This window comes from Onychomys torridus, chromosome 5, assembly GCF_903995425.1.
Source record: "Onychomys torridus chromosome 5, mOncTor1.1, whole genome shotgun sequence".
In the NCBI taxonomy this organism is placed as follows: Eukaryota; Metazoa; Chordata; class Mammalia; order Rodentia; family Cricetidae; genus Onychomys; species Onychomys torridus.
Window position 1 is genome coordinate 45195768 of NC_050447.1, and position 16884 is coordinate 45212651.

Sequence of the window (16884 nt, forward strand, 5' to 3'; positions counted from 1 at the left end):
ACCTTAGGATGCACCTATCTTGTTTTTAGAAACTGTCTCTTACTGGCCTGTGGCTTGCTAATTAAGCCAGAAAGCACCATGGATCCTCCTGTCTCTGCTCCCGGCCCAAGCACTGGGAATACAGGTGTGCACCACCACTCCTGGCTTCTACACATGTGTGCTGGAGCTCACACTCAGGCTTGCACAGCAAGCCCTTTACCAACTGAGCCATCTCCCCCACCCCTTGTCTCCACTTTTATTAACCAATACTCATCATATAAAGTGATGGATTTATACTGATATTTTCACTCAACAGTATCCTGTACTTTGACTGTGTTCATCCCCTGCTCACTCTCTACTTTCATTCACATACACAAAATATATAAGTGTGATTGTGGAAAATGAAACTTCATCTATGTATGGACATCTTGGCTGATTTCATAATTTGGCCATTGTGAATAGCACTTCCTGGAATTTTGAGGCGGGTACAGAGCTCAGAATGGAGAAAGGGATATCCCTATGGCCACAAGTGAGGGCAGGCCTGGGTGTTGTGGCTTCACTGTATATTAGAGAGTGAGCTGACCACTGGGTGGGTGTCTTCTTTCAGACTTACATTCATATCATCGATCAGAGGACCAGAAAGCCTGTGCCAACCAAGTTCTACACGGACCCCATGGTGGTCTTCCATCATGTCAACGCCTATGAGGAGGACGGTTGTGTCCTGTTTGACGTCATCGCCTACGAGGACAGCAGCCTGTATCAGCTCTTCTACCTGGCCAACCTGAACCAGAACTTCGAGGAGAATTCCAAGATGACCTCAGTGCCCACCCTCAGGAGGTTTGCTGTGCCCCTCCACGTGGACAAGGTAGTGTGTTCTCTGTTTTCTGGACAGCCCTGAACCTGGGCCAAAATTGTCCTTGGCACTGAATTTCCAAATGAACTGAGCTTTGGTTTTGTTATTGTTCTTATTTTGGTGGTGTTTTTTCTTTGCTTTGCTTTGAAGTACAAAGGATGGAACCCAGGGCCTCACACATAACAGACAAATTCTTCTTGGGCAATATATTCCTGCCCCAGCCTTGAACTACTCTTAGAAAAGAATTTTTTTCATTGTTTTTCTAAAAGCAGATATGTTCTATAGAATCTTTAGAAAATATAAGTAAGAAAAAAGGAAAGTCCTTTTCAACATGGCTGGGAGTGGTAACATAGGCTGTGTTGCAGCACTGGGGAGGTTGAGGTCAGCCTCAACTTCATAGCCAGACCTTGTCTCAAACAAACGAATAATCCTCATTAAACCCACCATGCAAGATGGTCACTGTGGATGCATTTGTGTTGACTCCAGTCTCTTTGGATACAGATTACGTATGTGTATAGATACATACATATGTGTATATGTATATTTTAATTGCATCCTTTTAACAGTTTTATTGAGAGATAATCCACACACTACAGACTTCATCCATTTATTCAATTCATTGCCCTTTGTTATAGTCAGAGTTGAGCATCCATTCCCCATCCTAAGTTTTGAACATCTCCCACCCTTAGAGAAATCCCATACCTTTGACCCCTTGGCCACCATCTCCCAGAAACTCTGCCCTGACCCCAGGCAACCATGGGTCTCCTCTCAGCCTTCAAGCTATCACTTGTCCAAACACATTACGTTGGCAGACCGTGACAGCACCCAACCTGGCACTACTGGCTTATCTCACTCAGCGGTGTTTTCTGCTTTGCCCAAATGGCAGTATGTATCCACACTTCGTTTTCTCTCGTGGCCAAGTGTGTGCATGCTGTCTTGCCTTCTACCTTTTATATTAATTATATACTGAGGCACCTCTATGCTCTCATCTTAAATTCAGCTAATGGTCCAGGGCAGGGATCCATCACCGCCAGCTTGCATGATTTCCCTGCTGATGAACTATTGTTCTTAACACGGTGCCTGACCCCCAGGACAGGAGTCCTCCTCAATCAGGGAAGGAAGCTTCTGGCCCCAGAACTCACTGACTTCATGATATAATTAATTTAAATGGAACCAAATTGAACTCAATTAAAATGTGGCGGTTCCCGTTTACTAAAGGAAAGTGTGCCAGGTGCTTGGCTATGTGTTTTATCTTTTTGTTTATTTTACATCACTTAATGACCAAAACAATTTATGGGAAAGGTTGAAAGCCTTGATTTACAGTTGAAAAAACTGAGAATCAAAGAGATAAAGGAATGTGTCCCAGGCCACCGTGCAAGATTTGAACCTGGACCAGTCACTAAAGGTGTAGAGACAGGAATTCGGTTGTTCAGCCTGCAGGCATTACACCTGGAGAACAGTTCTCCACAGCCCAGGGAGACTTTTCCCACCCTCACCTCTGGGTTTCTGTAGTACCGGGATTCAGCCTAACTCTTGTTCATGGGGCAGAAGAGTCAGCGTTTATCCCCAGGTCTGTGTGTCTCCAAATTCTGGCTCTTTCCTCTCTAACACTTTGCTCTGTGAGTCTCTGCCGTAGCTGCTGCCACATCTCACATAACTCTGATTCCACATCCCTAATGTCTCTGTTGTTGTTTTAATCAACTCCCTGGTAATTAAGCCATGTGAAAGGGAACATGTCACTTACCGGGGAAAGCAGTACCATCTGCTATAAAGTGGAGGAGAGCGTGCAAATGAGACCTGAGAGTCCAGAGGAGGTCTGCAGTTCCAGCTAGGGCTGCCTCCTCCCAAGGCCTGACTTTGGAAAATCAAGTTAGGGTTGGGGGTTGTCCTAGCTAAGGTTTCTATTGCTGCGATGAAAAAGCAAGTTGAAGATGAAAGGTTTTGTTTATTGTTTGTTGGTTGGTTTTTGGACTACACTTCCACATCATAGTTCATCACTGAAGGGAGTCAGGACAGGAACTCAAAACAGGGCAGGATCCTGGAGGCAGGAGCTGATGCAGAGGCTGTGGAGGGGTGCTGCTTACTGGGTTGCTCCTCATGGCTTGCCCAGCCTGCTTTCTTACAGAACCCAGGACCACCTTATAGAGCCCAGGCATGGCACCACCCACCATGGGCTGGGCCCTCCCCCACTAATTGCTAATTAAGAAAATGCCTACAGCCAGATCTTATGGTGGCATTTTCTCAATTGAGGTCCCCTCCTTTCAGATTGCTCTAATTTGTGTCCAGTTGACATAAACCTAGCCAGGACAGGGGTGTTAGTCAGGGGTAGAAAGAATGCTTATACAGTGAGGCTCTGAGTTTGATCCTTGCTATGACACTGGACAAGAAAGAAAGGAGCCAAACAGCTGGGCATGGTGGCACATGCCTATAACCCCAGCACTCGGGAGGCTAAGGCAGGAGGGTTGCAAGGTCAAGCCTAGGTTAGTAGACTAACTGGTGAGACCTTCTTAAAAGATGGTTTTTGTTGTTGTTTTAATTGGAAAAAAAGGAAGGAAGCAGGCAAGCAGGACTCATGGTGCTAGTCTGTAATCCCGGCTACTCAGGGGCCTGAGGCAGGAAAATCTGAAGTTTTAAGGCCAAACTTGGGCAGCTCAGGGAGACCCTGCCTCAAAATAAAAATAAATCTAAAAATCAGGACAGGGGTTTAGTATAGTTCAATGACAGAATGCTCGCCTAACAAACATGAGGCCCTAGGTTCAATTGTTTCACAGTTCTACTAAAATATAGGGGGAGGGGCACTTAAAAGTATCAGAAGGCATTAGCTTCCCACCCTCGTGATAAGGGCTATTTGAGTGGCCAATGGCACCTCATAAAATTACCCCAGCCCTGGCCTCTGCACTCTTCCTACTGGGAAAGCCACAACACAACACTGAGGACTGTCTTCTGGTCCAGGAAGAACAGGGCACACAGGGCATGAGTCACAAGGCTGAACTCAGCCCAGGGCTGATGCCAGAAGAGGAACATGTTCTCCCCCTGCCCCCACCTAAGGTTTTACACCCTTTGATCACAGCGGGGGGAAATGGCTACTTCCTCAGAACCAAGCTTGGATGGTTTGTGTGTGTGTGTCTTTAAAAGCCACCTTGTAGCCACCAGGTGCTTTGAAATCAGCAAAGAAGAGCAAACCCTCGGATGGGTGGCTCTGGCCACGCGGCTTAATTGCTGTTTATTGTCCCTTAAAGATAGCTTCTTGGCTTTCAAGTCACTCAGCTGCCTGGATACACAAATGGGAAAGTTGGGTAGGTGGACACAGCCACACACACCCTGCTCCAAGGGCCTGGCCCCATCCTAACCTTGGATTAGGAAAGTTGTCCCTTCCCAAACGCTCTCTACTCAGGTGCCTTTGCCCATCAATGCCGCCTCTGCCTGCCCCTCTGGCCTATCCTGGAGTGCTCTCTACTCTCCCCAGTGACAGCTCAGAGTCATCTGCCGCACTTTCCCAGCCCACAGGCAGGACAGTGTCAGCCGGACCTCCCCGGTACCGTACCAATGGACTGGAGAACCCCGAGGGATTATAATACATGCTGAAGAGGCTCTCTGGGCCTCGAGAGCTCTTCATCCTTTGGGCCTCTGTGCCACCATCCCCTTAGGGGCATGTGTATACTGTGGCACCCCTAGGGTGACACTCAGCTCCAACATGACAAGCTTGTTTGGTTCCCCCCTTGCTGCTGTGGTACAGTCTCCCAGAGGGCAGGGACTCCTTTTTAGAACAGGTCATCCTTGCATTTAAAAACTCTTAAGCATGGGGAATGAATGAATGAATGAATGAAAAACATAAAGCAAAGTCTCTAAGAGGGCACAGTTCTCCTGTTAGGATTCATAACATTTCCCAGTGAGCTGTGCTTTACACACAGAGCAGAAAATGGGAAATTATTCTCAGAGGTCTAGGACCTCCTGGTCACCCTGATGCTCAGACCAACTGAGGTCAAAGGAAAACAGTGTGGAATGCCCCCCCCAAACTCCTGCTGTTTATATAGGGCTGCAGGCTCTTGAGGTGGAGCTCTGCAGAGGAGGAGGGGTGGCAGGGAGGAGCCTAGGCATGTCCAGACAGTGGGGCAGCTGCCCTGCCTTCACCCTGAAGGGCGCCACAGCATGTTAGAGATAGGTTTGGGAGCATTCGCTGTCATGGGTCACAGAGGCTGTCACAGGAGGAGGCATGCAAAAGCTACCTGATGTGGCTTCGGATCCTGGAGCAGCAGACTTGGGTTTTCTCTCCAAATGCAAACATGAATCTATGAGGTGTGCTGAGCATGGGCCTTGTGGTCAATAGCTTTTCTGCTCTAAGTGCGTCTTTGGCGACAGGAAGCTTCTCTGAGCTTGTCACTTTAGAGTCCTCAAACTGTCCCTCCACAAGATACGAAGTCCTGAGGGCCAAAGGGTCATGCCTAACAAAGAAAGGCATCTCTCCATCACACCTACCCATGCTTAGGCTAACTGGGGTACCAACCTGATTGAGAGACTGCCTCTTTCCCCCTAAGAGCAGACTGTTGCCGGTGTGCCTATGAGGTGTCTAGTGGGACTGGCTGGGACTGAGGGTTCTGGGTGGGACATCTGCGTAGCTCCAGGCAGAGCCTGGAGTGGGAAGATCTCACCAGGCCATTTCATCTGGCTGGGAACTAAGGGGTCTTAGTGTGGTAGTGGAGTGTTCGAGATGTGGCTACTAGCATTAGGGTCCCTGGAATTTTCAACCTCACTTGACCTTATTTCAAAGTCTCAGTAGCCACACGAGGCTCTTCTCTGAGTCATTTCTGTCTTGGTGTCAGCTTCCTTTGCTATAGACTGAGGGATACGAACTGGGCCAGTCTTTAAAGACCCCTGCAATCCAACTGTGGAAATGCAACAAACTCTCTCTTCTTTTCAGAAAAAATAAGAGCTGCTATCATTGAAATAGGCTGGTTTTTGTCCTAGTGCATTAGATAGAGCAGTTCCCTGTGACAAAGGCCCACGTGTCTGGGTAGGAGAGTGATTTAGTCTCACGTAATGAGTTTGCAGCATCTGGGCCTAGGGCCCGTGGTCCTCAACTTGGGCTATTGCTCCAGGCCCTCAAATTTTGAGGACTGTTAACCGCTTTGTCAATTCATAATGCAAGCCTCTGAGTTATTTTTTATCCCGGAGTCTACAGTTAGGAGGAAAAGCAGCTTGCCCAACATCAAAGACTCATTGTTGGGATTGTGTCAGGATTTGAATTCGTGTCTGTTGTTAACTACAGTGCCTCTGGCCTGGGACCAGATACTTACATAACCATAACTTTTCTGGGATCGGGCAGAAAGCACTGTGCTTCCCCCAGCACCCCATTTACAGACAGGGAAGCCAACCCAGTGGGCTGAAGGGTCTTTTCAAACTCACATAGCAAGTTAGGAATTCTGATTCCACACAGAAGCTGGTGCTCCCATGACAGCAGGTGGGCAGACTTCTGAGCTCACTGCTCCCTCTGACCCCCCACCCTGGAAATTCCCTCTGGCATCAGGATTACAAGCAAGCTTGTGGGGTTTTCGCTAAATTCTGGCCAATTTCTCCTCAACGCTGAGCAAGGTTGACTGCTAAAAGCGGCCGAGTCATGTAGGTTACTGCTGTGTGTGGAAAATTAAAAGTTTATCCCTTAACCAGTCTGACCAGTTTCAGGCTGGGGCTAGAACAGTCTCTGTCGGCCAACTCCCTGTGAGTCAAGGTTGGACATGCCTTGGGCAGGGAGCGGCTGGTGCAGGGTGCCGCTGTCATGTGTCTAGCAAGCCACAGGCACAGTATAAGCCACTACAGTACACCCAGCATGGGGCTACTTGGTTCACAGACTTGGTTTCACTAGATTCTTCAACCAAACTGCGGAGTACACATGTTCTTTGTCCCTTGACCATTGAAAGTGCGTGTCGGAGAGGGGGCAGGGGGGACTTATTAAATCATGTATTCACTTCCTGGGTGCCATGCATTGAAGAAAATCTGGTCTCTGACATCATGGAGAAAATGACCACAAGGAAGGACAAAGCTTCATGAATGAAATAGAGCCTGGGACCGCTGCCTCCAGGACATGTCAGGTTCAGGTTGATGAGTGGTTAGGAAAGAAGATGTTTGAGCTGAGACCTACAGGGTGGGAAAGGGCCCCTCACTCTGCCCTCTGCCCAAAATGTTCTTGCTTCTGGGAGAATCTCAATGTGATTCCCATCTCTTGGCCTCCGCTTCCTCTTCTAACAATCAAGGGACTGAACTATATGAATAACCTCTAAGGACCCCTTCAATACAGCTACCATGATGCTCACTTTCTCTCTTTCCTAGCAAAAGAGCTGCTATCATTAAAATAGGTTGTTGGGGGGGGTGCTGGGGGCTGGGGAGATGACTCAGTCTGTGAAGCATGGCACTGAGTACCTGTGATCCCAGCTCTGGAGAAATAGAGACAAGCAGATTTCTGAAGCTGTCTGGCCAGCCAGTAAAGCTAATTGGTGGATCCCAGGTTCAGTAAGAAACCTGTATCAAAGAGAGAGAGAGAGAGGGAGAGAGGAGGAAAGAGGTGAAGTCTTCTTTTCTTCCTTGGATGCTCAATGACCCCCCATCATGAATAACACAGTACTGATCTAACGGTCCTCACCAGGAAGTTCATGACTAACCTTTTGCTTCAGAGGAAACACATGGCCTTTGATGTCCCTGGGAAGACAACAGTACCAAAGACAGAAGTGCAGGAAGAGATAGCCACAATGTATGAGACAACACCAGCTATCATCTTCGTATTTGAATTCAGAACCCACTTTGGTGGTGTCAAGACAACCGGCTTCGGCATGATCATGATTCTTTGGGTTATGCAAAGAAGAATGAGCCTAGACACAGACTTGCAAGACTTGGCCTTTTCTAGAAGAAGACTTCCAGGAGGCAATGAAAGGAAAGCGGGAAGAGAATAAGGAAGATCAGGGGGCTGCAAAGGCCATCGCTGGTGATGCCAAAAAGCAAAAGGAGTAGAGTATTCTGCAGTGATTTCTAAAACCTTAAAACTTGCTTTTGAAGAAAAATAATAAAATGGGAATATGATTGAGTAAGACACCAAAGGTCTCCATACACAAGCACACACACAGTAGACACATACACATGCCCCAAATGAAGAAACAGGTTGTTCTTAATGTTAAAAATGACATTGAAAATTGGACAGAGAAATCAGACATAGTAATAATAACATACTAGTATTCCTTTATCTTGTTTCTCTTTCTACCCATGTAGTGACTTAGAATCAAATGTGCTCAAAAAATGCTCAATGAAAGCCCCCTCTAGCCAGGTGGTGGTGGTACATACCTTTAAACCCAGCACTCAGGAAGCAGAGGCAGGAGGATCTCTGTGAGTTCGAGGCCAGCCTGGTGGTCTTCAAGAGCAAGTTCCAGGACATCCAGGGTTACACAGAGAAACCCTGTTTCAAAAAAAGAAAGAAGGAAGAAGCTGGATGGTGGTGGCACACACCTTTAATCCCAGCACTTGGGAGGCAGAGGCAGGTGGATCTCTATGAGTTTGAGGCCAGCCTGGTATACAGAGCGAGATCCAGGATAGGCTCCAAAGCTACACAGAGAAACCCTGTCTCCAAAAAAAAAAAAAAAAAAGAAAGGGCTAAAGGAAGGAAGGAAGGAAGGAAGGAAGGAAGGAAGGAAGGAAGGAAGGAAGGAAGGAAGGGAGGGAGGAAGGAAGGAAGGAAAGAAGGAAGAAGGAAGGAAAGGCCCTCTCTAAAGAAACAATTCTTAGATTGCATGCTGTTGTGATTAACAGTCCAAGATCTCAAATTTGCTCAGAATGTAACACATCATTTTGTACAATGTATCTATTCTGTATATACTACCCATCTATTAGTCATTCTGTAATTGTCTCAGTTATCAGGTCAATGCTGTTGGTTGCAACACTTACACAAAGTGTTCAGTGTTATCTGAGTTTCAGGGCATCGTTGAGGGCTTGGAATGAATTCTCTCAGAGTGAGTACTATATCATAGACCTCCTGTGTCACTGCAAAGATGTCGTCATCAACAAAAGTGTTTATCTAGGTCCTACTGCAAACCATTCGGCAGATGATGTCACTTAATCTTTGCAATCAGTTGAAGACGTGCATACTATTATCTTCATGATACACAGAAGGAAATTGGAGCACAGAGAAGCTAACTACTTGCCCAAAGTCTCATGCCTAGTATGTGAAAAATAGGGAAGTCTCCTCCACCACCTGCTCTGTTGTTCATATCTGTGAGATTTCTCCTCTCGTTCTAGTGTACTACATTAGCATACTTGGTTGGGCTCAGACCATGTGTGCAGTTTGTTCCAAAGCTTTCACTCAGTGTTACGTCCTGAGCATATCTGTTACTGTAGATGCCACACAAACACCCATTGGATGATGGAAGTAGCTTTTTATAGATGAATCGCCCAGCATTTAAAAAGGGAAAACATACTCTTTGGAGCATATTAATGTTCCCTTAAAGAGATCAAGAGCCTAGGTAGGTCCTGACTGTACTACCCACCAACTGTGTGGCCTTGGGAGAGTCTGTTCCTGTTGCCAATCCTCATTATTCTTAAAGTGATGGTTGCATTTTTAAATGCATTTATTTAATGTGCATAGGGGGTGATTTGTCTGCAATTTTTGTCTGTGCACTTCTGTGTACAGTGCCTCCTTGGGGGACAGGAGAGGGCATTGGATCCCTGGGACTGGAGTTAACAGATGTTTGTGAACCACCTTGTGTTGCTAGGACTTGAAGTCAGGTCCTCTGGAAAAGCTGGGCCATCTCTTCAGCCTCAACCATCATCATCATCATCATCATCATCATCATCATCATCATCATCAGTAGTAGTAGTAGTAGTAGTAGTAGTATTGGGGGTTTTTTGAGACAGAGTTTCTCTGTGTAGCTCTGGCTGTCCTGGAACTCCCTCTGTAGACCAGGCTGGCCTCAAACTCACAGAGATCCGCTGGCCTCTACCTCCCGAGTCCTGGGTTAAAGGCGTGCGCCCCCACCATCCAGAGATCCTCACTATTTTTAATTGAGAATATCAGCAATGAAATAGCTGCTCCCTGTGATTACTGAGAGGCCAAGCAAGGTGCTCTGTCTGGAAGCTCTGTTCAAGCACAGATGGTAAAGCAAGGGTTTGTGGGAATAACCTTTTCTTTTTGTTGTTGTTTTTAACTTATTCTCTTTAGAATGCAGAAGTGGGCTCAAATTTAATCAAAGTGGCATCTACAAGAGCAACAGCCCTGAAGGAGAAAGACAGCCATGTTTACTGCCAGCCCGAGGTCCTCTATGAAGGTAGAATACATCCTTTCTCACAGAGATGCCCAAAGCCCCTCTCTGTGATACTCCCTTCCATGCAGGGACAGGGAAGAGCAGGGAAGGCTCCTGAGACCCCAGGAAAAAAAAATTGGGGGATTTTCTTGGATAGCCTCCAACACTTCTGGTCCTTGGATGGATGGCATGCACCGTTGATGTATGCAAATGGCTGTGATGTATTTAATAGGCATGGTAGGTTCCTGTTTCTCCACACTGTCACAATTCCCACGAAGTGGGAATCTCCCACTGGGCCTGGGAGATGCTGGGCTACACAAGAGTGTCAGCCACAGAGTAAGAGCCACACCCATAGGCCCATGTTCATCAGCCCTGATGACATGCGGGGCAGGTGTTCTTTGTGGTAGGGCAGTGCTGGTACTGGAGGATGTGCAGAAACATCCCTGGGTGCCAAATAGCCCTCACCCTAAACAGGAGCCAGCCAAAAGCTCTCTGGGAAGTGCCACTGTCCCACAGGGCTGAGTTTCTGTGCTCAGTGTATTACAGGCCGTGGCACAAAGCCTGGTGTAGAGAAATCGGCATTTTATACTTCCAAGTGTGCAATGAAGCTGGGTGTGGCAGTACATGCCTGTAATCCCAGTATCAGGAGGCTGAGCCTGGAGGATTGCTGTGAGTACCTGGCTAGCCTGAGCCACATACTCTGTCTCAAAAAACAAAAAACAAATCATATATTATATATATTACAGTACATGCCTGTAATCCCAGCTCTTGGGAATTGGGGGGGGGGATTATAAGCTCTTCTTCACTACATAGTGAGTTAAAGGCCTGAGTAGGCTCTAAGAGGTCTTGTCTTGAAGCAAACATAAAAACAAACACAATGCCTGGGCAGAAAAGCAACAGAAATATTGAAAGCTGCAAGATGGAGTGTCAGCTGGCAGACAGTCCCGATCCCAGCAATGCTTATGAACTTTCTCTTTGTGACATAAGGGACACAGCCCTGTGGCCAGCCTTTGACACTTAACCTTGTCGTATGGACATTTCCCATGTTATGAAAATCCTTTGTAAACATCCTTTTTCTACATATTATAATAGGATTTGCAGATCTTGTTTTATTTATTTATTTTAGTCAAGGTCTCACTCTGCAGGCCGGGCTGGCTTTGAACTTGCCGTGATCCTGTTGCCTCAGTATCCCCTGGTGCTTGCACCAACCTAGGAACCAGATTTGTTTTAGATTGTGCAATGACACTCCTCCCATTCCTGAAGTCTCTTTTCATACCCTTGTTTGCTTACACACACACACACACACACACAACATACACACACGCACACACACATACACACACATATACACATACACACACACACACATACACACATGCACTGTATATTTAGAGAGCTTTTTAAAAATTGCAGCAGCCTGTGATTTAAATCTGTAATTCTCTGATTTCTATCATGGATAATTAGAGGTACTTATGCATTTAGAGCCCCCTGGTCTATAGCACCTCAGTCCTGAACCTTCTGGCAGGGCCAGCATCATTATCAGAGGTCCCTCCCTACCTGTGACCACCTTTGATGTAATCTGGTTCTGAATCAAGGTCAGGGGTGGTACTTGGGAACCGTTCCTATGGAACAAGGCCCAGTTTGGCATTAAGAGGGAAGTTCCCTGCCCTAGTGGTGGAGTTTCATCAGTGTCCTGTCTTTTCAAGGCCTAGAGCTCCCTCGGATAAATTATGCTCACAATGGGAAGCCATATCGCTACGTCTTTGCGGCTGAAGTTCAGTGGAGTCCAATCCCAACCAAGGTACTCTCCCCTGCATCCTGCAAGAAGACTGGCCGTCTCTGGACCCAGCTTAATGTCTGCAAAGCAGACTCCTCTGGGCGTAAGACTGGGAAAAGGGATTCAGGAGGGAAGTCAGTTGGGATGAATCTAAAGTATGAGTTCTGTGTTCCCAATAGAAACAGAAGGAACATTACCAAACTTTTTTTTTTTTTTTAATGAGGCTACAGTTAACCTGATACCCAAGTCACACAAAGATGAAACAAAGAAAGAGAATTACAGACCAATCTCCCTCATGAAAATTATCTGCCATGACCAAGTAGGCTTCATCCCAGGGATGCAAGGGTGGTTCAGCATACGAAAATCTGTCAATGTTTAATACACCATAAGAGTTCTGTGTTCTATCTGCACTGTGAGCCCCAGTTACGTGGCACACTATGGTGGGCTCTGAGGGCAAAGGAGTCAGCAGGGAGTGCTGTCTCCAGCAGCCAGCTTGCCTTCTCCAGCAGGAAGGGTGTTAGTGGGATTTCTAGGATTCATTTTGTTTTTTAAGTGACTGTCAGGATTTACTATAGTCCGGTGCTGTCCAGAGTGCTGGCCAGACACATACCACTTTTCTCTCATATCAATATTTTTAATTTACATTTAAAAAATGCAGAGCAGATGGGATAGCTCAGTGGGTAAGGGGATGTATTGTCAAGCTTAACAACCTGAGTGTGATTCCAGGAACCCACATGACAAGAGGGAGAGCACCAACTCCTGTCCTCTGCCACATGTGTGCTGTGGCATGATGCAATGATGCATGCCCCCCCCCACTAACTGTAAAAAAGACATACAACAAAAATAAAAGAATAAATTAAAAATAATTTAAAAAATTTAAATATCTGTAGCACAAAAGTAATTAAGGTTTATACACACACACAACACACTCTACCCCACTCCCACTAATTCTATACACTACAGGAACAGGCCTATGAGAGCTTATGGAAATTTTCCCTTTCATTTGTTGTTTTGGTTTGTTTTGGTTTGGGTTTTGGTTTTTTGAGTTTTTGTTTTAGATTCTGGGACTCAAACTAGAACCTCAGGTTCTGGGCAGGGGCTTCACCACAACTCCAGCCATAGTCCAGGGCTTTCACTTTCAAAGCAACAAAAGAATGTATCATGTTTCAACTAGTGGCACTAAACATCTTAATTATATAATGTAAAACATCGTGATTGCCAAACACCAGAAAAATTCAGGATTGTGGGATCTCAGCCCTATGTGGGCCAGGAGACCTGTGTTTGACATTGTGGGGGGGTGGGGAGTAGGGGAATGTTTGGCTCTTCCCTTTCTATGGTTGTGCTACCTGGAACAGGTGTCACTGGAGGTGATATTACAAGTATAGGTTTAAGGGCTCAGTCTCCCCTCGATGGCCTTCATGCCCTCCTGTTCCCAGGGAGTAAGCATGCTTGCAGACACAGGATCCCAATGTTCTCTTCTCTGCATATACAGATACTGAAATATGACATTCTCACAAAGTCCTCCTTAAAGTGGGGTGAGGAGTGCTGTTGGCCGGCGGAACCCCTGTTTGTACCCACGCCAGGTGCCAAGGATGAGGATGATGGTAAGAGTGGGGGAAGGGAGCCCGGGTGGCCACACTTATGATCACCCATCAAACAGAGGCACCATCCAGGAGCATCCCACAGGTGGGTGGCCTGATGAGGAGTCCAGGTGTGGCAGTGGTAAAACCACACTAAAAACTGCCCAAGACCACCTTTGCTTCTGATGTCAAGTGTCAAGGGCTCTTACCACCACATTCTGTAATTCACTAGGACAACCCAGAGCTCATGGACAGCCATTATTCTTAAGGCTAGGCCTTATCGCAGTGAACAATTAGAGATTCAAATTAACAAAAGTCTAGAGTGGACACACAGGATGGGGTGCAGGAGAGGCTAGCACAGAGCCCCAGGCCATCCTTTCCCAGTGGATCTGCCCATAGTGTCAACCTCTGACAACCAAGTGTTTGCAGCCATGGAAGCGTGCCTGAGCCTCTGTATCCAGAAGTTTTATCATGGCTCACTAACATGGCATGACTGATACTCTGTGTAGATGGCCTCAGTGTTCAGCTTCTCAGAAGCCAAGCAGGAGCCATGTGGTCCTAGGATCTATCATATATCACATTGTCAGCCAAGCATGGTGTATATGCCTGGAATTTCATCATTTGGGAGATGGACAGAAGACAACCAGGGGTCTAAGGTCATTCTCAGCTACACAGAGAATTCAAACTACTGAGCCCCTGTTTCAAAAAACAACAGCAAGAAGATAGGTAGGTAGGTAGGTGATTGGATGGTTGGTTGGATGGATGGATGGATGGATGGATGGATGGATGGATGGACGAAAGGAAAGAAGGAAGGAAGGAAGGAAGGAAGGAAGGAAGGAAAGATGGAAAGGTGGATGGATGCAAGGAAGGGTGGATGGATGGATGGATGGATGGATGGATGGATGGATGGATGGATGGATGACAGTGTTAGAATACACTACCTGGCATAGCCCACAGCCTCTGAAAACGTTTTCATGGGTAAGACTGTGACAAAGTCCAGACCTTCTTTGGGCAAGGTTTAAATTTTCTACTACACAAAGCCTGTGTCTTTCTACTGAGTGGCATACACTCTCTTAGAATGTGCAGCTTTAGTTTTAAAGTTCATTGCAAGAGCTGGCCCCAAATCTCAAGTGACCTCTCTTACGAGCAGGTGAAATTTTCATAGCACCTGGGAAATGTTGGTTTCCACATAGCCAAATCATCTTATCCCCCTTTGCCTCAAAAATGCCCTGCCCACAGCCTTGGGGATGCTAGGGAGGGTAATAAGCTATGGGTGGGGACACCACACGGGCCAAGCCAGTGATGGAGCTGCCCACACCTGCAGGGGAGGGCAGGCCATCCCACTGAGGCTGCCAGCTTCTTCCTTCAGGTGGGAGGGAGTGGCTTTCCACCTGGCCTTGGCTTCCTACTGACTGTGGCCTGGCACACAGGTGAGGGGGGATCCCATGTCACTGCCATCTTCCGAGGCAAGGGACTGTTAGCACCCACTCCTACTGAGACCAATCCCCTACTTGGCTGGGCAACTGCTTCTTACGCCTTCTCTCCATGGGTGTGGGGTGACATTGTCCTCATTTCATCAAGGGGAGGCTCAGAGTGAGGCAAATTGACCAAAGTCATGCGCCCCATATGCAGAGGTTGGATTTGAATCCAGGCCAATCTGACATCACCCACGTAAGGCTACTCCAAGGTCCTTTGGGGAGGACTACCAGGCACTTACTAGAAGCTCCCTTAACCCCACTGTACCTTGTGAGTGCAGAGGATGGAGAACATTCCAATTAACTGGCAAAAGTTGGGGTTGCCAATGTAACCAAGGGATGAGTTGTATTCATTCCAGTGCCGTCACAAGCAAGGCATGGTAACGTGTGGTCCGTAATCCCAGCATCCGGAGAGGTGGAGGCAGGGAGATATGAGTTTAAGGCCAGCCTCGGCTACTTTGCAAGACCTGTTTCAAAACAAAACAACAATAGCACAAATATGCAAATGCTTTTGCAACTCAAGAAGTCCCCGCTCAGCTAAGTGGCCCATTTTAGTCCTCGTGACCTCCCAGAACTGGCTGGGTCTCTCCATACTCAGATTCAAACAATAGAAAAAGAGCCATTCTTCAATCCACGTGAAAATGAAGAAAGTGTTTCCAGAACCCACCCTGCAGATCCCTGCAGCACCCCATGAGGTTGGAGGCTGGGAGGAATGATCTTCACTGCAGGGATGAGATAAGGTTCAGCGAGGCAAAGTGGCTATCCTGGGGTAGTGTTCTCATTCCAGTCCTGGACTTCTCCTCTGCCAACAGAATGCTCTGTATTCTCTTCCCTCCTGTTTGGGTCGAGAATGAGTTGAAAGAGGACAGGGAGACACCTCTGAGAAATGGACCCCTCCAGATGGAAGGCACACAAAGCTATACTTTGAACACCGTTAGGTGTCTCTTAGGAGCCGGGATGGAGCTCATTGGTTGAGCAGCCTGCAGGAAGGCCCTGCCTTACATCATCGGCAATGCAAGTGAGAATAAACTGGGTTTTGTTTGTCTTCCTGTAGGAGTCATCTTATCAGCAATTGTCTCTACTGACCCCCAAAAGTCGCCTTTTTTACTGATTCTGGATGCCAAGAATTTTACGGAATTGGCTCGTGCTTCTGTTGATGCAGACATGCACTTAGACCTGCATGGCTTATTTATCCCGGATGCAGACCAGAATGCAGTGAAGCAGATCCCTGCCGAGACTCAGGAGGATGAAAATTCAGACGCCCCTGTCACCCCACAGGCCTGACGGCACAGGATTGGGCCACAGGAAGAGTGACTTCACTGGTGGGACCTGGGGACAGCAAGTGTGATTGTTGACACTGTCAACTTGACAGGGTCTTAGGGTCACCTAGGAAACAAACTTCTGGGCCTGTCTGTGGGAGAGTTTCCATACTGGGTTAACGGGGCAAGGAAGATCCTTGAATGTGGGCAGCATCATCCCATGAACTGAGGTCCAGACTGAACGAGAAGGAAAAGGCCAGATGAACACCAGCAGCCATCTGCTTCCTGACTGCAGATGCAACTCAATCAGCAGCCTCCTGACATCATGCTTCCTCTCCGTGATAGACTGGACCTGAACCTGAGAGCGAAACTAACCCTCCCTCCCTTACATAGTGTCTGTCAGGTACCTTGTCCGGGCAATGGGACAGTGCGTAAGCTGGCACCTCTCTCTGGGTGGAGGTGGCCAGGTGCTTCATCTTGCTGTTATTTTTTTGTGCACATACCACAATAATTCACAAAGACAGCTCTGGTTCCATTGTATTAGGATCCCTGTGGGAAAATGAAGTATTTAGCAGTCGGTTCTGGTATAGTTGAGAAAGCCCTTTTCTTCTGACGGCCTCGAGGGTCTGGGAAGGTGGCTCAGTTGGCGAGAACGCTGGCTGCACATGAGAGCCTAAGTTCAGGCC

The 16884-nt window shown here is 47.2% G+C and overlaps 1 protein-coding gene and 1 pseudogene across 1 annotated transcript in view; both read left to right on the top strand.

Annotated features, from left to right (window-relative positions):
- Window positions 1-16261, top strand: part of Bco1 (beta-carotene oxygenase 1) — a 34919-nt gene extending 18658 nt beyond the window's left edge. Inside the window, exons 7-11 of the mRNA XM_036188685.1 lie at window positions 587-844; window positions 10026-10131; window positions 11814-11908; window positions 13377-13488; window positions 15994-16261. Of these exons, the coding sequence (XP_036044578.1) occupies window positions 587-844; window positions 10026-10131; window positions 11814-11908; window positions 13377-13488; window positions 15994-16223 (801 nt within the window). The 3' untranslated portion in view covers window positions 16224-16261. The remainder of the gene's footprint in view (window positions 1-586; window positions 845-10025; window positions 10132-11813; window positions 11909-13376; window positions 13489-15993) is intronic.
- LOC118583817 lies at window positions 7233-7831 on the top strand (annotated as a pseudogene).
- Window positions 16262-16884: the final 623 nt, after the last annotated feature.